General features: G+C 42.8%; 2 protein-coding genes across 2 annotated transcripts in view; both read right to left on the bottom strand.

The window, feature by feature from the left end:
• LOC129821592 (glycogen synthase kinase-3 beta-like) overlaps positions 1–10,226 on the bottom strand; it is a 63,624-nt gene extending 53,398 nt beyond the window's left edge. Inside the window, exon 1 of the mRNA XM_055879241.1 lies at positions 9,261–10,226. Coding sequence (XP_055735216.1) covers positions 9,261–9,348 — 88 coding nt within the window. The 5' untranslated portion in view covers positions 9,349–10,226. The remainder of the gene's footprint in view (positions 1–9,260) is intronic.
• A 6,148-nt stretch (positions 10,227–16,374) lies between these two features.
• LOC129821033 (probable G-protein coupled receptor 156) overlaps positions 16,375–22,106 on the bottom strand; it is a 30,689-nt gene continuing 24,957 nt past the window's right edge. The window contains exons 8-9 of the mRNA XM_055878246.1: positions 19,202–19,360; positions 16,375–18,714 (exon numbers count right to left, since the gene is read on the bottom strand). Of these exons, the coding sequence (XP_055734221.1) occupies positions 17,212–18,714; positions 19,202–19,360 (1,662 nt within the window). The 3' untranslated portion in view covers positions 16,375–17,211. The remainder of the gene's footprint in view (positions 18,715–19,201; positions 19,361–22,106) is intronic.

Genomic DNA, 22,106 nt, shown 5'->3' with positions numbered 1-22,106 from the left:
GGGCTCTCCTTCACCGCAGCCAACGTGAGTAAAACATTTAAACGTGTTAACCCTTGCAAGGCTGCCGGCCCATACGGCATCCCTAGCCGCGTCCTCAGAGCATGCGCAGACCAGCTAGCTGGTGTGTTTACGGACATATTCAATCAATCCCTATCCCAGTCTGCTGTTCCCACATGCTTCAAGAGGGCAGCCATTGTTCCTGTACCAAAGAAAGCTAAGGTAACTGAGCCCCGTAGCACTCACTTCTGTCATCATGAAGTGCTTTGAGAGACTAGTCAAGGATCATATCACCTCCATCCTACTTGACACCCTAGACCCACTACAATTTGCTTACCGCCCCAATAGTTCCACAGACGACGCAATCGCAATCACACTGCACACTGCACACTGCCCTAACCCATCTGGAGAAGAGGAATACCTATGTAAGAATGCTGTTCACTGACTACAGCTCAGCATTTAACACAATAGTACCCTCCAAACTCGTCATCAAGCTCGAGACCCTGGGTCTCGACCCCGCCCTGTGCAACTGGGTCCTGGACTTCCTGACAGGACGCCCCCAGGTGGTGAGGGTAGGAAACAACATATCCACCCCGCTGATCCTCAACACTGGGGCCCCACAAGGGTGTGTTCTCAGCCCTCTCCTGTACTCCCTGTTCACCCATGACTGCGTGGCCATGCACGCCTCCAACTCAATCATTAAGTTTGCAGACGACACTACAGTGGTAGGCTTGATTACTAACAATGACGAGACGGCCTACAGGGAGGAGGTGAGGGCCCTCGGAGTGTGGTGTCAGGAAAATAACCTCACACTCAACGTCAACAAAACAAAGGAGATGATCGTGGACTTCAGGAAACAGCAGAGGGAGCACGCCCCTATCCACATCGATAGCACGCCCCTATCCACAAGGTGGAACGTTTTAAGTTCCTTGGCATACACATCACGAACAAACTGAATTGCTCCACCCACACAGACAGCATGGCGAAGAAGGCGCAACAGCGCCTCTTCAACCTCAGGAGGCTCAAGAAATTTGGCTTGTCACCAAAAATAATCACAAACTTTTACAGATGCACAATCGAGAGCTTCCTGTCGGGCTGTATCACCACCTGGTACGGCAACTGCTCCGCCCACAACCGTAAGGCTCTCCAGAGGGTAGTGAGGTCTGCACAACGCATCACCGGAGGCAAACTACCTGCCCTCCAGGACACCTACACCACCCGATGTCACAGAAAGGCCAAAAAGATCATCAAGAACAACAACCACCCGAGCCACTGCCTGTTCACCCCGCTATCATCCAGAAGGCGAGGTCAGTACAGGTGCATCAAAGCAGGGACCGAGAGACTGAAAAACAGCTTCTATCTCAAGGCCATCAAACTGTTAAACAGCCATCACTAACATTGAGTGGCTTCTGCCAACATACTGACTCAAATCTCTAGCCACTTTAATAATTCAAAATTGGATGTAATAAATGTATCACTAGTCACTTTAAACAATGCCACTTTATATAATGTTTACATACCCTACATTACTCATCTCATATGTATATTCTGTACTCTATACCAACTACTGCATCTTGCCTATGCCGTTCGGCCATTGCTCATCCATATATTTATATGTACATATTCTTATTCATTCCTTTACACTTGTGTGTAAAAGGTAGTTGTGAAATTGTTAGATTACTTGTTAGATATTACTGCATGGTCGGAACTAGAAGCACAAGCATTTCGCTACACTCGCATTAACATCTGCTAACCATGTGTATGTGACAAATAACATTTGATTTGATTTGAAACTTAGCAACTTTGGTCATTTTACTTTTGTTTGACTGCCGTTACAGAGTTGGTCTGATTCGACAATGCTATAGCCTACTCGGGGTGCGCTCAGCGAGTAATGAGCACGCTCTGTGTCGAGACAGCCTAGGCCTACTGCTGAAATGCACTGAATTAACATGATAACGCTCATAATTTATGAACGGCCTGTTTCACAATTCACAACACTGTCATTGGCAATCAAAGTTACTCCATCATTACTAAATATCAGTTTCACTTGCCTTGAAATCTCTACATAATGGCCAACCAAGCCGGCAACGTGGCGCAGCGATATTCTTCTTTTGGGAGAACCCTGGCATAGTGACTATATCTTGATTTTAAATGCTTTAAATGGCACTTCTGATTTTTACGGTATTCCCAGGGAATCTCTAGATAAATACGAATTATTGGTAGATTTTCAGGAAAATATTAATCCCTAATGTGTAGCACCGTTATCAGTTTTAACAGTCATTTTCTTAATGGGTGCAGGCTTATTAGTAACTGGAATAGGCAATTTCATAAATACGTCAAGTGTCTGGTTGCTCCTCATTACACACCAACATTAATAATATGCATGTCAATCTCTCCTTGCTCAAAGTAGACGAGAGAATGATTTCATCACTACTTGTGAGAGGTAGTGTTGAATGCATGTTGAATGCACCGAGCTGTCTGTTTAAACAACTAGCACACAGCTCAGACACCCATGCCTAGCACCCATCATTTTTTATTTTTTAAAACAAAACGTTTATTCTTTCAGTGAAATACGTTACCGTTACGTATTTTATCGAACGGGTGGCATCCATAAGTCGAAATATGGCTGTTACATTGCACAACCTTCAATGTTATGTCATAATTATGTACAATTCTGGCAAATTAGTTCGGAACGAGCCAGGCGGCCCAAACTGTTGCATATACTCTAACTCTGCGTGCAATGAACACAAGAGAAGTGACACCATTTCCCTAGTTAATATTGCCTGGTAACATGATTTTTTTTTTAAACTAAATATGCAGGTTTAAAAATATATACTTCTGTGTATTGATTTTAAGAAAGGCATTGATGTTTATAGTTAGGTACATTCGTGCAACGATTGTGCTTTTGTTAAATCATCACCCGTTAGACGAAGTAAGCTGTGATTTGAAGATAAATTAACAGGCACCACATTAATTATATGCAACGCAGGACAAGCTAGTTAACCTAGCAATATCATCAACCATGTGTAGTTAACTAGTGATTATGTTAAGATTGATTGTTTTTTAATAAGTTTAATGCTAGCTAGCAACTTACCTTAGCTCCTTGCTGCACTCGCGTAACACGCAGTTTCCTCATGGAATGCAATGTAATCGGCCATAATTGGCATCCAAAAATGCTGAATACCGATTGTTATGAAAACTTGAAATCGTCCCTAATTAATCGGCCGACCTCTAATAAATACCTGGTAGAAACTGCCATGCAGTATTGAGAGAGTCTACCAGAACAAAGTACTTATTTTGTTCAAAACTCCTAATCCCCAAAATAGGAGAACTAAACAATATTTATATTTTTGAGAATGTAGTATTGGTCCATGACCACTTAAGGGAGAGTTATGACAAGTGTGTTTCATTTGGTGATCTCATGAAGGACATGAAACACACATAACTGTATCTCTTAAAGTGTATATTTCCCAGCTGTCAGGTACACATCTAAATATTGTGAAACATATGTGATTAAACATGAAACTATTTGTGAAAAGATGTAATGTGATGTGAACCTTCTAAATGAGAGTATGGATTTTTATATAAAGATTAACTAGTCAGTGGACACATCCCTGTGAGCCCAGACATCACATTTGGCATCATGGACCAGCCTTTTCTCTGAAGTGTATAAAAGCACCCGTGACGAAATGTACATTTCATGCCAAAGAGACCCACGGTAAACCGGACATCTCGCATGGTTACGAAGTCAGAGAACGCCAGGACAGGTCACCACGTTGGAATGGCTACAATTCTATAGACCATTAGACCATACAGCTGTAGTTTTGCTACACGGCTGGAAATGGTTCAACTCTGAGACTATCGATCACTACAGAAGGAGACAATTCTAGATGACACAAATTACTAGTCTGCAGCTAGAAATTACGTAAACCTAGAACGAGAATACAGACAACCGCCGCAGCATCTATTCTATGAAAACATTTCCGAATGGTACTCTGAAGTATTCATTCTAACCACCTACAACCACGAAAGATATTGTGACTTCTGGGAAAGTTAAGCAGAGACTCTGATGAACATTACTGGATGATTGAGTGTTTTCAACAGAGTGACAACAACGACATCCAGGTGTAAATATCTACATTCCTATTTCTTTCAGAATGAGCGGCCGTTCATGTGCAAAGTATTAGCATTTCAATGAACACAATTATAGACTGTGTGTAGGTGAATCCATGTTGTTTTTCCCGCTCTTTCTCAGTCCTCACCCATTTCCTTTTGTCCTTTTGTCATATCGGCTTAGCCCACTAGAGACTTTTCTGTCATTATTAGTAACCAATATCTACTGTTTGTTTGTGATGTATTTCTGTGATTAGTTGGTTAGTAAATAAATAATTAAGCCAATTTGTATATTGCTGATTCATTATGGAAACTAGGGTTCGTGCAGATAAGGTAATAACTACCACATTACATTACAGTAATAACTTGGACCCAATATCTGACATTTCTCTCTCTCTCTGTCTCTCTCTCACTCTGTCTCTCTCTGACGCTCAGTCTGTCTCTCTGTTTCTTTCTGTTTGTTCTTCAATTTGTTCAGCTCGCTCTTATCTTTTTTTCAATCGTAAAGCGGCAATTTAAATTTAACATCATGTTCAATTTGTTAATTTTGTTCCCATCTCCATTGAGAGCGAGGGAAATAGAGAAAAAAAAGACAGAGTGGGAGCTTTGAAATGCTAAACAAGATTGTTCTTGGCCAGCTGCCTCTCCCTAAAACAAAAATAGTGTGTGTGTGTGTGTGTGTGTGTGTGTGTGTGTGTGTGTGTGTGTGTGTGTGTGTGCGTGCGTGCGTGCGTGCGTGCGTGCGTGCGTGCGTGCGAGCGAGAGACAGAGAGCGAGCGAGAGAGAAGGAACCTGGACTTCAACAAAGAAATAAAAAATACAGACATTGTCATCCTACAAGAAACATGGTATAGAGGAGACGGACTCACTGGTTGCCCTCTAGATTACAGAGACCTGGAGTCCCACCCACCAAACTACCAGGTGTGAAACAGGGAAGGGACTCAGGGGGTATGCTAATTTGGTATAGAGCAGACCTAACTAATATATTAAATTAATCAAAACAGGAACATTTTACATTTGGCTACAAATTCAAAAGGAAATGCTCTGTCGCACGCTGGGTATGTACATTGTCAATGGTAGGCATCAAGGGAACTCCTAGGGTCGTACACCTATAACTCATCTCTTGGTAGTAGTACTGTAGACTACTTCATCACTGACCTCTCTCAGAGCGTTCACAGTCAGCCCACTGACACCCTTATCAGATCACAGCAAAATCACAGTCTACTAGAACAGAGCAATACTCAAACATGAGTCATCAAAGCCAAAGGAACTGAGTAATATTAAGAAATGCTATAGATGAAAGGAAAGTAGTGTGGAAATCTACCAAAAACAATTAGGCAACAACAAATTAAATCCCTTTTAGACAACTTCCTGGACAAAACCTTTCACTGTAATAGTGAAGGTGGAAACTTGGCAGTAGAAAACCTAAACAGTTTATTTGACCTCTCAGCTTCCCTATCAAATCTAAAAATGTCAAGCAGAAAACCTCAGAAAATTAACAACAATGACATATGGTTTGATGAAGAATGCAAAAACCTAAGAAAGGTTTCTCAATTTCTATCCAACCAAAAACATAGAGACCCAGAAAACCTGAGCATTCACTATGGTGAATCACTAAATCAATATAGAAATACACTATGGAAAAAGAAGGAACAGCAAGTCAGAAATCAGCTCAATGTCATTGAAGAATCAATAGAATCAAACCACTTCTGGGAAAATTGAAACACACTAAATGTAACCGATGTGAAATGACTAGCTAGTTAGCGGTGGTGCGCGCTAATAGCGTTTCAATCGGTGACGTCACTCGCTTTGAGACCTTGAAGTAGTGGTTCCCCTTGCTCTGCAAGGGCCGCGGCTTTTGTGGTGCGATGGGTAACGATGCTTCGTGAGTGACTGTGGTTGATGTGTGCAGAGGGTCCCTGGTTCGGGCCCAGGTTGGGGCGAGGAGAGGGATGGAAGCTATACTGTTACATAAACAAACAACACGAAGAGTTATCTTTCCAAAACGAAGATGTATGGATAAACCACTTCTCCAATTGTTTTGTTTCTATAACAAAGAACAAACAGCAAAAAAACATATACATGATCAAATACAAATCTTCGAATCAACTATTAAAAACTACCAGAACCCACTGGTTTCTCCAATTACATTGAATGAACTACAGGACAAAATACAAAACCCTCCAACCCAAAAAGGCCTGTGGTGTTGATGTCATCCTAAATTAAATTATAAAATACACAGACCATAAATTCTAATTGAATATACTTAAACTCTTTAACATCATCCTTAGCTCTGGCATCTTCCCCAATATTTGGAACCAAGGACTGATCACCCAAATCCCCAAAAGTGGAGACAAATTTGACCCCAATAACTACCGTGGGATATTCGTCAACAGCCACCTTGGAAAAATCCTCTGCATTATCATTGACAGAAGACTTGTACATTTCCTCAGTGAAAACAATGTACTGAGCAAATGTAAAATTGGCTTTTTACCAAATTACCATACAACAGACCATGTATTCACCCTGCACACCCTAATTGACAAAGAAACAAACTAAAACAAAGGCAAAGTCTTCTCATGCTTTGTAGATTTCAAAAAAGCTATCGACTCAATTTGGCATGAGGGTCTGCTATACAAATTGATGGAAAATGGTGTTTGGGTAAAAACATACGACATTATAAAATCTATGTACACAATTAGGATCTGGCTAAAAATACTTGAATCAGTTATAGAACCCATTGCCCTTTATGGTTGTGAGGTCTGGGGTCCACTCACCAACCAAGAATTCACAAAATGTGACTCTGCATGCAGAATTCTGCAAAAATATCCTCTGTGTACAACGTAAAACACCAAATAATGCATGCAGAGCAGAATTAGGCCGATACCCACTAATTATCAAAATCCAGAAAAGTGCTGTTAAACCAAACTTTCCATAACAAAGCCATCACCTACAGAGAGACGAACCTGGATAAGTGTCCCCTAAGCAGACTTGTCCTTGAGTTCTGTTCACGAACACAATCAGACCCCACAGAGCCCCAGGACAGCAAAACAATTAGACCCAAACAAATTATGAGAGAGAGGCCTGGTGTCTGGCTGCATGAGAGCCTGGCTATTGCATGGAGATTATAGTCTGGCAATTGAAATGCCACCGAAAAACATGGCTGGCTAGAGAAGACAGACTATGTCATAACTGTGGGTCAGGAGAGATAGAAAGTGAAGAACACTTTCTAATCGTTTACCACAAACATACATTACCTAGCGAGTCCTTCCCAAAATTCACAATGAAAATGTCTACACATTTTACAAAACAATCAAACAAAGATAAAATGTGTATATTTTGGGGGGGAAAGGTCTGTTGTGATAGATTTTGCCTCGTAATAAGTCACAGCTTGTTACAAGTTAAGGGAGGAAACATAAAATGTTCTATTGTACTATTTTATTATAATGATTGCATATAGACAATATAAATACCACCAATATTTTTGTATTTATGGATTAGATTCTGAACGTTGACCATTATTAAATTTTTGTATTGGATATTTATTTGTTTTATATACAGTACCAGTCAAAAGATAGGGCAAGGGTTTTTCTTTATTTTTTACTGTTTTCTACATTGTAGAATAATAGTGAAGACATCAAAACTATGAAATAAAACATATGGAATCATGTAGTAACCAAAAAAGTATTAATAATATTTGAGATTTGAGATTTTTCAAAGTAGCCACCCTTTGTCTTGATGACAGCTTTGCACGCTCTTGGCATGTGTTTATCCGGCTGGATTAAAAAAATATACATACAAAAGAAAATGTATGTTCACCCCTACTTCTAAAACCAAAGTTGCGCCACTGTCTATGTGTAATAGGAATAGGCTAAATACAATTACAGGCTATTTATATACTATAGGCTGAGGCATCAGAAGCATAGGCGTTATTATTTTATTTTCACAACAGTTTAAAACACCATTAAAGTTGTCAGGAGCATATATCCTGGTCCAGGAGCGCCTTGAGGATGGCAATACTGTAGCAACTTCAGTCTGATATATTGTCAAATCAAATCAAATGTTATTGGTCACATACAGGTGTTTAGCAGATGTTATTGCAGGTGTAGTGAAATACTTGTGATTCTAGTTGTGGCACATAGATGTCTTGACAGTGGAGTAGGCGATCTGGCTTGTGTGCTGGTGCTCGTTTTTACATTTTAGAACATTCAGTTGAACGGAAAGGTTGCTGTACTGAACGATCAGTTGAAAAACAGGGAGGGGTTGTGTGTTCAAAATGCACCGCTGCCTTTTAAATACGTCACTCATTGCTTCAAGCCACACCCTGGCACACCCACCCAACAGAACAAACGTATCTCAAAGTCTGTTCAAAATGTTTAAGGAAAACGTGTCATTCAGTACAAACGTTCCGCAATGTAGCAAACGTTCATGCCAACTGAACGCACCCCAAATTCCACGACAACCCAGTTTACACAAACGAGAAACCCGACCCTTTATCCTGAAAGATCAAATCCCCATCCCCTCGCCGCCGCAGCCACAAATTCTGCATGGGCGCACCTTCTTATTGACAGTTGTGTAATAGACCGATCATGTCAGTTGCTGCATCTGGCTGGTAATAAATGAATACTATCTGAGAAAACTACTCGCAAAGCAAGCAAAATTACAAATAAGTAATATATACAAAATATCCCCATGTAATAATATTATAATAGTGTGATGCCTAGTTATGACCCTAAACCAGGCGCTCCATTCGACTAGAGATCAGTAATCGGTTGAAATACGTGTTGTGATCTAATGGAATGGACACCTAGAAGAATCTGCAAATTATAAGGCAAATCAGATCGTGCCACTCGCCACGATGCTGGTTTGGGTGGCTGCCAGCCCTGCTCCTCTCTCCCCCGGCGCGGCCCTCTACCTCTGTCCGCTGACCAGCCTAGAGTCGGACGTCACAGCGGTCCCTCCCGCAGAAGCAAGGGTGACACTACGCCTGAGAATCTCAGCCAGTGGCACAGAATGACAAGCCTGCCTGTGCTATCAGACCTGGCGTCGAGTCAACATGCTTAACAAGGACAAAACTAGTTTAATTGGTTTCATTCGCAGGGCAGGTAATTGAGGCAACTTAGTTTGATTATAAAAAAGTGTAGACTTACTGCTGACTTTCATAGAGCCAAAAGCCGAGGGCTGCGGCACTGGTTTGCAGCTCTCCGCGAAGGAGGTGGTTCTGGGCCGCCCCGACATGATCCAATCCTCGAATCAAATACTGTATGCTACGTGACTGTAACTTTGGTGGCTTGGTAGATTTCTTTCTAAACCTTTGCATTCAAAGAATGACAGTTCCTTAATCTGAATGTTAGATTATTTACAATATGATTTTTTTTATCAACTCCTCTCCACGAGCCTTCACAGTCGTTATTTTGACCTATCAATCTACCATTTCTCTTCCCCCAATAGTCGTTCAAAGCATCCTTTCTTCCTTTGGTTCCTCGTTTTCCTTCAGTTGATAATAGGCCTTGGAGACGCGTCTTCGACTAAATAGTCATGAATCTGGCCCTGTGGCCCCCAAATGAACCCACTGCTGGTTTGATTTCCTTAATTTGGTCACAGTTGAGCACAAAATGACACAAGTGAAGAAACAATCAGATAATGCGTTAATGGGGAATGGTTACTGTATATTCCTATAGATCCAGGACCTTGCAGATCCTCTTCATATTCCGATGGAGACTCAACGATCCGTCCGCCATGCCGGCTCCCTCGCTCTTCTACCCTACCGACTATTCAAACGGAAAAATCTGCCAGTTGCCCAATTTTTACATTAACGATTTCCACGGCCCTGCAAACTCGTCCCAACTCCACACACGGTGACGTCCAAATCCGGTTATTCCAGTTGGCTATCTACTCTTGTGCACTTCGTTCCTCTGGAAAGGACAGTTCCAGTCAGACCCGACGATGCTGGCATTATCTTTTATTCCTTCCCAATCGGTTTTGGGCTCGCTGTCTTATTCACTACGAACCTTTGTAACGCTATTTGCGTAAATGGTGAGGCTTGGTTCTATGGGCAGATGTGCGTAGAGACGGGGTTACGCCAATAAACCACTGTAGAGAATCGGAGAAAAGTGCACGCGCAATGGTATCTGGGGGGGGGGGGGGTAGCCGATTCAACCAATCTGAAGCGTATCCCTTGGCGATGGGCCGAGAGCCCCGTACTGTAGACCAATAAGGACGCTGTTCTTGTAGAACACATGGCATAGTTTGCTTGACACCGCCCCTGGTGTTCGGAAGCTCGTGTCCGTGCGTTATTGCGACTGGGGCAATGGGCGTTAAACAGGGGGGGTAGTCAGAGAGATTGATAGCAGTCTCAGCCAATCCAACTGAGAAAAATGGTACTTGCACCAATGGCTGAAAAGCTGCAACCGGTAATCTACCCAATAGCATTAGGCGCGCAATTAATGCCACTTTTTACTGGCGACCCGTGACAGTCAAATGAACAGAATCAATGGGCTTGTTTGAGTGGTAAGGCTGAAGCAACCGACTGCAGACGAAAGTCGAGGAGTGAAGTTGGGGGAGGTGCATCTGGGACAGCCGAAAGTCGTACACTGCATCACAGTGCTTTAGGTGTCACTACAGAACTGGGTTCAAACCCAGGCTGTGTCACAGCCAGCCGTGATAGGGAGACCCATGAGGCGGTGCACAATTGGCCCAGCGTCGTCCGGGTTAGGGGAGTGTTTGGCCGGCTGGGATTTCCTTGTCCCATCGCACTCTAGCGACTCCTTGTGGCAGGCTGGGCGCCTACAAGCTGACTATGGTCACCAAATGATCAGTGTTTCCTAAGACACATTGGTGCGGCTGGCTTCCGGGTTAAGCGAGCAGTGTGTCAAGAAGCAGTGTGGTTTGGCAGGGTCGTGTTTCGTGGGACGCATGGGTCTTGACCTTCCCCTTTCCTTAGTCCGTAGTGGAGTTGCAGCGAATGGACAAGACTGTTACTACCAATTGGATATCACGAAATTGGGGTGAAAATAAAATGTTAAAATGAATAAAAGGCAAATTTCCTGCAAAAAATGTTCCCCCATGTGTAGAAATCCTGAAAACACCTCTGCTCAACTGTATGCCAATATGCAAATGCAATTATGGATGCAGGGGCCCTGACCTCCAGGGGGCCCCCATTGCTTTTGTTTGTCATTCTCACTCAGATATCGTATTAACATGGTATGGTGTGGCGATCGGTGCCGTTTAAAATGAGGGAGGACAATGTATTTATTTATTAGCATGGCTTTGCTTCTATTACAGCATATTGGATGACTGTCATTCATATTCCATTCACCCGTAGGCCACTTACTACATGATACTCACATTTTCCTTATACACATCATGAATGAAAATGTATAAAGTAGGTGCACAGGTCGAGATACATTATTGTTATCAAGGTGACAGACATTGACACATTCAATACGCCTTGCACAATGTCTTATCACATCTACGCACTCTCCTCCTCTCACCTTTTCCCTTCGCTTGTGGACTTCAGTGCACAACACATCAGCTGTCTGCGACCAGGCGAAAAAACCTTTCCAAGCCAAACCTTCATGTCATAACCGCTAACTGCTACACACAGCCTACATTGTTGTTACCCAATTAGCTAACGTCAAGTCAACAAAATAGCTACTAGAACTAACATGTTAGTAAGCCCACTACAATCATACAGTACAGTGTACAGTTAGCAAGAAGTTTAGCAGTTACACCGGCGGGCCCGGGTGCTAATAAATTAATAAAACCAGAAGCTTACCTTGACTTGGAAGAGTTCCAGTGTTGGATAGCCAAAGCCACCTAGGTGACATAGCATCCCTCTCTGTTTGAGCTGGTTGTTTGAGTAGGCTAAACTAGCTAGCTGCATTTGCTAGCTAATTAAGTGAAAGGGAAAGTGAAGAAAAATATGAAATATAGCTAGCTCTCTCTCTCTTGCTTTTCCTTCATTTTTGAAGAAATTAATTTGTTAAAAGCTATTCAACTATTGTCTGTCTCTCTCTTTGAGTCAACTACTCACCACATTTTATGCACTGCAGTGCTAGCTAGCTGTAGCTCATGCCTTCATTACTAGGTCCATTCTCGGATTCCTTTGATTGGGTGGAAAATATGTTCATGCTGCAAAGCTCTGATAGGTTGGAGGATGTCCTCCAGATGATGTCATAATAACTGTGTAAGTCTACGGAAGCGGGTGAGAAGCACGAGCCTCCAAGGTTTTGTATTGAAGTCAATGTACCCAGAGGAGGATGGAGACTAGTTGTCCTCCGGCTACTCCATGGTGCTAGCCTACAGAGCTCTGTTGAGGCTAATGTAGACCTTCATTGCAAAACAGTGTGTTTCAATCAATTATTTGGTGAGGTGGATATATTTAGTATAGTTTTATAAAAGATATATACATTTCTGAGGAGGATGGTCCTCCCCTTCCTCCTCTGAGGAGTTTCCACTGATGGCATAAGCCATGGAAAATGTGTAGAATTGCAGGAAATTAGCTGTAAAACTTAAAAACATTTCTCCCTGCACATGACAAAATTTGTAGAATTGCATGACATTTGTTATAACATTGCTAAATGTTCTCTCTGCCCCATGGCAAAATGTGTAGAATTGCAGTAAATGAACTTAAAAATGTACATTTCTCTCTCCACAGTCAAGAGGGGGCCATTAAAATGTTTTGCCTACGAGGCCCCCCCCCCAACCAAATATCACTCAGGCTGTGGTTGGAGGGTAGGCCTAATGATCATTGCCTATTCTTATGTCACTACAATGACATTACATTTGTAGGCCTACAGTATGAGAAGCCACAACCTCACACACACACACACACACAAGTCATTATGCTTATGCTCATTACTAAGGCAGCAGAGCCCAGTTCACCGTGATTGGTTGGTACACTATTATAGGCCTACACAATAGACCCAAATGCTCTCCAAAGCTTCTGTTTGAAGCCACATCATGCTTATTGTGTTCAAACATTCTGAATGCATTGGTATTAACATTCCATTTCCTACACAGATTTGTAAGGGTAAATTGAGGACAAAAGTTGTGTTTTTATGTTTTTTGATGATGTAGAAGTTGGGTAAAATGGGTAATTTCACAAATTATCTTGATGTCAGAAATGTGAATTTGTAATAGCCTGACTTGAACTGATTTTAAAGATGACTTTCCTTTCTCCACCACTTTTCCACCCCTCTCTTTCTTTTACCTCTCCCCTCCCTGCCGCCAGCTCTGTAATAATCAGCCTCTCTCTGGTCTGAGTTGGTCATATTGGAGAGCTGAAGTCTTTCAGCACTAACCTTCCACCCATTATTGATTGGGGAGGATGCAGACACTGACACTTTCACTGCCAAAATGGCAGCCTGGCAGAAGGATGAGTAAAGATTCCAGAATGTAGTGTGTGTGTGTGTGTGTGTGTGTGTGTGTGTGTGTGTGTGTGTGTGTGTGTGTGTGTGTGTGTGTGTGTGTGTGTGTGTGTGTGTGTGTGTGTGTGTGTGTGTGTGTGTGTGTGTGTGTGTGTGTGTGTGTGTATGTGTGTGTGCATACAAAACAATATTAACACATTCGTGCCAGGTGAATAACACAATGTTATTCATACTGTATATGTGGGGAAATCTGCAAAAGACTGACACCACTATCACACACAATGTGCATTAATGATCTTGAAAATAAAACCATCTTAAAGAATAGAAATTAGTCAACCTTGATGGTTGCTCTACTCAAGTCATCTGCAGTCTAAGTTGTTAATGGGTCTTTTATGCTGTTTATTTTGACTCTGTATTTTATGTTGATCTGAGGATGCCGTATCAAAGTGGTCTTTCAGTGGTGATGACGGATGCAGGATAAAAAGGAGTTGCTGTTTTCTCTCTAAGCACTTAACACTTCCCACGGTACACACTCGCACACACACACACACACAGATCAGTGTATTCTTAGCAAGAAAAACTGTGGGTTGAAAGAGCCTTGAGGAGAGAAAGGAGGAGAGAGATGAGTGCATACGAGAGAAAGAGAAAGAGAACGTAACGTTATGACTATAACTACCGTTCTCTGAAGGAGGCAAAGGAGGCGCAACATACTATGGGGAGTTGCACTCTCGTGACTTTGGTTGAAGGATCCACTATCATGCCTGACAAGGCCAATGAAATCTGTGCTTCGCTGGAAGCCCCCCTTTCCATAGGTGATAAGCATGAGGTTCGGATTCATTCCTTCAATTATTCCGGTCTTCACCTCAGTGTGAACAGGAATGATTCACGTTATGAAAACAAACAATTGTAAAACAAGACTGTTGTAACGATCGTCATCTTCTTCAGATGAGGAATAGGAAGGATCGGACCAAAATGCAGCGTGGTACGTGTCCATGTTACATTTATTATAACTGAACACTGAATACAAAATAACAAAATTGAAACAACGAAAATCGAAACAGTCCTGAAAGGTGACACAACACAAAACAGGAAACAACTACCCACCATCACAGGTGGGAACAGGCTACCTAAGTATGGTTCTCAATCAGAGACAACGATCTCTGATTGGGAACCATACCAGGCCAAACACAGAAATACAAAACCTAGAACAAAACCTAGAATGAAAAACATAGAATGCCCACCCCAACTCACGCCCTGACCAAACCAAAATAGAGACATAAAAAAGGAACTAAGGTCAGGACGTGACAACTGTTTTACGTTGCGCAAACTAAACTGCCCCATAGTGGTAGAGCGTGCTTACGCCCTAGACGTTGTGTGCTGAAGGTTATACTTGTTCTCATAAGTTTTCTACTGACAAATAATTTGTTATTCTTCAATTTGCTGGTGCAATGAGTAAGATGGCTAAGAAAACCACTGAGACGACGATGGCTAAACCGGGTTCGAGGTCAAGATCATCCCCTCAGTCATGCGGTTATAACATTTCTCTGAAAGATAATCACCATCTGTATTTAGTTTGTCTCGGAGCACGCTAAGGCAGCCCTCGCTCAAACCATGTACTGCGTACAAACTCCCTGGAAAGACATGTAGCATTCTTGAGGAATCTTGGAATTGCGATGGCGATTTTCCTTTCTTGGATGAGGGTACCTCGGCTGGGACCAGGGTGCAGGAAGCAGAGATGGATTGGGGGGTAGGTCCCCTCCTCCCCCTCCTATGGTCCCCTCCCCCCCAATTAATGTGACACAGGCCACCTGTGGTATGTACAATGAGCTCCAAAAGTATTGGGACCATGACAATTTTTGTTGTTGTTTTGGCTCTGTACTTTGGATTTGACATTATACAATGAGGGTATTTTCATCCATATTGGGTGAACCGTTGAGAAATTACAGCACTTTTTGTAGATAGTCCCCCCATTTTAGGGCACCAAATGTATTGGGACAAATTCACTTATGTGTATTAAAGTATTCAAAAGTTTAGTGTTTGGTTCCACATTCCTAGCACGCAATGTTGTGACTCTATGTCACGCCCTGACCATAGCTTGCTTTGTATGTTTTATGTTTGTTTGCTCAGGGTGTGATCTGAGTGGGCATTCTATGTTGTATGTCTGGTTTGTCTATTTCTAGGTGTTTGGCCTGATATGGTTCTCAATCAGAGGCAGGTGTTTTGCGTTGTCTCTGATTGGGAACCATATTTAGGTAGCCTGTTTTGTGTTGTGGGTTATTGTCTATATGTTAGTTGCTTGTGTCTGCACTGATATATATAGCGTCTTTGTTGTTTTGTAAGTTCGTCAAGTGTTCTTCGTTTCTTCTTTAATAAATAGAAGAATGTCACTTCACTTCACGCTGCGCCTTGGTCCTCCTCTCTTCCACATTACGACGATCGTGACACTCTACAAATTTGGTGGATGCATTTGCTGATATTTTGGTTGTGTTTCAGATTATTTTGTTCCCAATATAAATAAATGGTAAATAATATATTGTGTCACTTTTATTGTAAATAAGAATAGAACACATTTCTAAACACTTCCACATGAATATGGATGCTACCATGATTACAGACAGTCCTGAATGTATGGTGAATAATGATGAATGAGAAGGTTACAGTTGCACGAATATCATACCCCACGAAAAATGCCAGCCTACCCTGTCATTGTAATGGTGAGAGGTTAGAATGTCTTGGGGGTATGATAATTGTATGTCTGTAACTTTCTCACTCATCATTATTCATGATTTATTCAGGACTATCCACAATCATGGTAGCATCCACATTAATGTAGAAGTGTTGAGAAGCATTCTACTCTTATTTACAAGTGACTCCAAAATGACACAATACATTATTTACCATGCATTTCTATTGGGCACAAAATAATCTGAAACACAAGAAAAACAAAAAGCAAAAGTCTGTAGAGTCACAAGCTTGCTGTAATCATTGGACTACTTTAATGCATACAGTACCAGTCAAAAGTTTGGGCACACCTACTCATTCAAGGGTATTTCTTTATTTTTACTATTTTCTACATTGTAGAATAATAGTGAAGACATCAAATCTATGACATAACACATATGTAATCATGTAGTAACCAAAAAGAGTGTTTAACAAATCAAAATATATGTTATATTTGAGATTCTTCAAAGTAGCCACCATTTGCCTTGATGACAGCTTTGCAAACTCTCGGCATTCTCTCAACCAGCTTCACCTGGAATGTCTCTATACCTTTGGTCCCCTAAAATATGGGGACTATGTACAAAAAGTGCTGTAATTTCTAAACGGTTTACTCGATATGGATGAAAATCCCCTGAAATTAAAGCTGACATTTGGCACTTTAACATCCTAGTCATTATATAATTTCAAATTAAAAGTGCTGGAGTACAGAGCCAAAAGAACTAAACATGTGTCTCTGTCCCAAAACTTTTGGAGTTCACTGTATGTGGTAACAGATAAATAAAATCAAGTCCTTTTTTGTAACATGTAACAATCTATATGATCTACTGTAAATACTATCAATTTACTCAATTTACAATTTGCTCAATTTACTACTTCTCAATAGCGTTACAACAGTGTGTAAACTCAATTGTTCTGCCGTGAACTGGCCACTGAAAGTAAATTACAACATACATCATCCCACTTGAATGATTCTTCCGCAGCACCCATTCAAATGAGGCTCCAGACAGGCTCATACGAAGGTGGGATTGAGGTCTTCCTTGAAGTTGACCACAGGGTGTGTGGAGCGGCAGAGGCTGGCGAAGCCGCCGTACTCACTGTCCGAGGAGTATGAGGAGGAGCTGTCGCTGGAGGGGTAGGAGCCGTGTGGCAGGCAGGCATCGCAGTAGGGTCGGTGGTAGTAGCAGTAGTCAGCCGAGCTGCTGGAGTCTGAGTCCCAGTAACCATACAAGTCCCTGCCACGGTCTCGGTCTAGCCCTCCCTCACCGCCCCCATCCCCGTTTGAAGGGCTTGGGTGGGTATGTCCTGAGAAGGGGGTGATGGAGCATTTTCGAGGGGGTGGTAGCCGGTGCTCCCACCTCGAGCCGCGCCTCCCACACCTATTTGTTACTCTATGCCCTGCCTCTTCCCATTCTTCTGAATCACTGTCTTCAGGGCGGAGGGGACTGGTCTCTGTGCCAACAGCCTCGAGCTGGGGTTGTGTTTTTGAGGGGTGCTTATCTAGTTGTAAGGATCCAGCATCCCTCCTTCCCCAGCGAGGAGTCTCTGACCCTGGGTAGTAACAGGGTGGAGGCCCCCCTCTGGGTTGATGGAATGGAGGTCTGCGTTTCCTCATCACGTAGGGGGAGATACTGGGGTAGCGGAAGAGGAGAGGGGGATGATGGGTGCGAGGGGCATGGAGGGAGAGAGGAGAGCGGACCGAGGGGTCGGTCGAGGAGGGCAGAGTGGGTCTCCTGATCCCCCTGCTGTGATTGGGTGAGCTGAGGGCCGTTTCCATGACAGGGACCACACTCAGTTCCCGGAGGATTTCCTGGAGATGCTCACTGCTCACAAACCCTGCCGGCCTGACGCTTGTCACCCACGGCAACACGGGATGGCCATGGCAACGCGAGGGTTCCGACTTTCCCACAGGAAATAGATAGGAAGAGGAAGTGACATAGGTTGACTGACAGGAGGGTGTGGTTTTTGTCCCTGCCCTCTTCCCTGGTGTCCTGACTCCTGTCCTGGAGAAGACAGAGGGCTTAGGGGTGACTAGGAGGTTAGACCTCACCCCTCCACACTGCTGCTGGGACCCAGTCCCCTCAACCTTACACCACCTTGTCTCAGTCTCCATCCCTGCACCCTGGATGTCTTGACCAAATTCTACACTCCACTGTTTCACACTCACACCATCCCCTGGGGGAGGAGAGAGGGCAGGTGGAGGAGGAGTAGAGAGAGGAGCAGAGGGAGAATCAGAAGGAGGTGTATAGACAGCAGAAGTAGTGGGAGGAGCAGACAGAGGAGGTGAAGAAAAGGGAGGAGAAGAGAGGGGAGGTTCTGCTATGTCCCTGTGTGGCAGGGGAGTTGGAGAGCAGTCGGACTGCACAACTATGGTCTGGGTGGATGAGGAGTGGAGGTTGGTGGTGGAAGAGTCAATTTCCTGGTCCTCGTGGGGGTGGCTACTGGACATGAGGCGCAGTAGCTTGTCTTTGGCGTTGTTCACCTGCTCCTGCAGACTGTCAATCACAGCATTCTTCTGCAAAATGACAACAACAAGCTTTAAAATCTACATTTACATTTACATTTTAGTCATTTAGCAGACGCTCTTATCCAGAGCGACTTACAGTAGAGTGCATACCTTTTATTACTTTTTTTTATTTTTTTTTACATTTCATTACATTTTACATACTGAGACAAGGATATCCCTACCGGCCAAACCCTCCCTAACCCGGACGACGCTATGCCAATTGTGCGTCGCCCCACGGACCTTAATGACTTAATGACATGCGTGTAGGGTTAAAGGTTATATGTAAAGTTAGTGATGAATAGAAGAGTATTCAGAATACAAAGTAAATGAGTTTAGGTAGGTATGTATTCTAGTGTTGAGGAGTCACATAGATTATGTTGAATACAGGACCATGTAGGGACCTTTTTATTCAGTAAGGGGGAGATTCACCACCTTCAATAACCATTAGAGGGCAAGTGAGGGTTAAAATACTACATCGCCTACACACACTGACTACCTCATTGAGGAGCATCTTCATGGAGTTGTTCTCTCCCAGGAGATAGTAGATCTCATCCTGGCTGTAGACAGACTGGACACTCTTACTGGGGCTGCTGAAGTACTTCGCCATTTGACTAGGGTTGTTGTGCTCCTCCTCAAACCGACGCCACTGGGTCAACTGGAAAGAGGGGAGAAAGGGAGAAGGGGGGCCAAGGTAGAGAAAGAGGGGGATTATGATGGAAGGTCGGATAACTGTCAGACAAGTGTGCCACACCCTTGGCATCTCCAGGTGTGTTTGTGTTGCTTATTGTTAAAGTACTTCCTTTCCGTCCAGGATGCATTCCTGTATCATTGCATCAGCTGACCACCAGCTACTTATGGGGAGTCATTAATGTGTATGGGCAGGCTGCAGCGTGTTGACTCATGGAGAGCATATGTGTGTTTGTATGAGTCACACTCCAGTGTTAACACACAGACACACAGACACACACACACACAGACACACACGGAGGGACACATACACACTATGGCGAGGTATGGGAAACACTCACGTAGCCACTCAAATTGGGCCTGGGGGTTTCTGTCTGTGTCTGTCTGTGATGTGTAGGGGCACGTCGATCTCATCATACTCGTATTCGTAATAGTAACCGTTTTAATCACACTTGATACTCGTAATTTGATTTACTCATGATTGAAAAACCCGGAAGTGCACTTCAAATGCAGCCAGGTCACCCATGATACAAGTCAGTATTCAACGTCCATCCATGTCTGAGGACGTTGGGAGATGACGTGGAAACTGGCCACTAGGGGCAACAGTGAGCGCTGTTACCTTCAAATAGGTTTCAGTTTCAGGGTATTGTGGACGGTGATGGTGGATGGGCATAAGCATCTGCCTCTGATGCCAAAGTTTGCAAGTTTAAATCCAGTGATAGAAAGACGTGCTTTTTATTTATTTTTGTTTTAAGACTATCCAGAACATTAAACATTCAGAGTTAATTCCCTAACTTAACCCTTACCTTAACCATTCAGAGTTAATGCCTAAACTTAACTTTGAACATTTCGAAATGTGACGTTTGAGAAACATGGATGAATGTCTAATTCTGAAGTGAGACTGAGAGCTTGTTGTTTAAATGCCGGTAAAGCCTATACCTCAAGGGCATATTACTGTGCTATCACTCAGAGTGCATTGTTATGTTCCTTCATTACGGTGCTATCACTCAGAGTGCATTGTTATGTTCCTTCATTACTGTGCTATCACTCAGAGTGCATTGTTATGTTCCTTCATTACTGTGCTATCACTCAGAGTGCATTGTTATGTTCCTTCATTACTGTGCTATCACTCAGAGTGCATTGTTATGTTCCTTCATTACTGTGCTATCACTCAGAGTGCATTGTTATGTTCCTTCATTACTGTGCTATCACTCAGAGTGCATTGTTATGTTCCTTCATTACTGTGCTATCACTCAGAGTGCATTGTTATGTTCCTTCATTACTGTGCTATCACTCAGAGTGCATTGTTATGTTCCTTCATTACTGTGCTATCACTCAGAGTGCATTGTTATGTTCCTTCATTACTGTGCTATCACTCAGAGTGCATTGTTATGTTCCTTCATTACTGTGCTATCACTCAGAGTGCATTGCTATGTTCCTTCATTACTGTGCTATCACTCAGAGTGCATTGTTATGTTCCTTCATTACTGTGCTATCACTCAGAGTGCATTGTTATGTTCCTTCATTACTGTGCTATCACTCAGAGTGCATTGTTATGTTCCTTCATTACGGTGCTATCACTCAGAGTGCATTGTTATGTTCCTTCATTACTGTGCTATCACTCAGAGTGCATTGTTATGTTCCTTCATTACTGTGCTATCACTCAGAGTGCATTGTTATGTTCCTTCATTACTGTGCTATCACTCAGAGTGCATTGTTATGTTCCTTCATTACTGTGCTATCACTCAGAGTGCATTGTTATGTTCCTTCATTACGGTGCTATCACTCAGAGTGCATTGTTATGTTCCTTCATTACTGTACTATCACTCAGAGTGCATTGTTATGTTCCTTCATTACGGTGCTATCACTCAGAGTGCATTGTTATGTTCCTTCATTACTGTGCTATCACTCAGAGTGCATTGCTATGTTCCTTCATTACTGTGCTATCACTCAGAGTGCATTGTTATGTTCCTTCATTACTGTGCTATCACTCAGAGTGCATTGTTATGTTCCTTCATTACTGTGCTATCCCTCAGAGTGCATTGTTATGTTCCTTCACTCATTCACACACATTGTTAACTTCTTATGGCTGGGGGCAGTATTGAGTAGCTTGGATGAATAAGGTGCCCAGAGGTGCCCAGAATAAACTGCCTGCTCCTCAGTCCCAGTTGCTAATATATGCATATTATTATTCATATTGGATAGAAAACACTCTGAAGTTTCTAAAACTGTTTGAATGAGGTCTGTGAGTAAAACAGAACTCATACGGCAGGCAAAAACCTGAGAAAAAAATCAACCAGGAAGTGGGAAATCTGAGGTTGGTCGTTTTTCAACTCAGCCCCTATTGAAGATACAGTGGGATATTGGTCATGTTGCACTTCCTAAGGCTTCCACTAGATGTCAACCGTCTTAAGAAACTTGTTTGAGGCTTCTACTGCAAAGGGGGGCTGAATGAGAGGGGATTGAGTCAGAGGTCTGGCAGAGTGCCAGAGTGCTTTTCACATGAGAGGTAGCTCCCGTTCCATTTGCTTTTTCTGAAGACAAAGGAATTCTCCGGTTGGAACATTATTGAAGATTTATGTTAAAAACATCCTAAAGATTGATTCTATACATCGTTTGACATGTTTCTACGGACTGTAACGGAACTTTTTGACATTTTGTCTGCAACTAGTGAACGCGCTTCGTGAGTTTTGATTTGTTTACCAAACGCGCTA

This window comes from Salvelinus fontinalis, chromosome 23 (assembly GCF_029448725.1).
Source record: "Salvelinus fontinalis isolate EN_2023a chromosome 23, ASM2944872v1, whole genome shotgun sequence".
Classification (NCBI taxonomy): Eukaryota; Metazoa; Chordata; class Actinopteri; order Salmoniformes; family Salmonidae; genus Salvelinus; species Salvelinus fontinalis.
The sequence above is the reverse complement of the archived record's forward strand: the minus strand, read 5'-3'. Positions and strand labels throughout refer to the sequence as shown.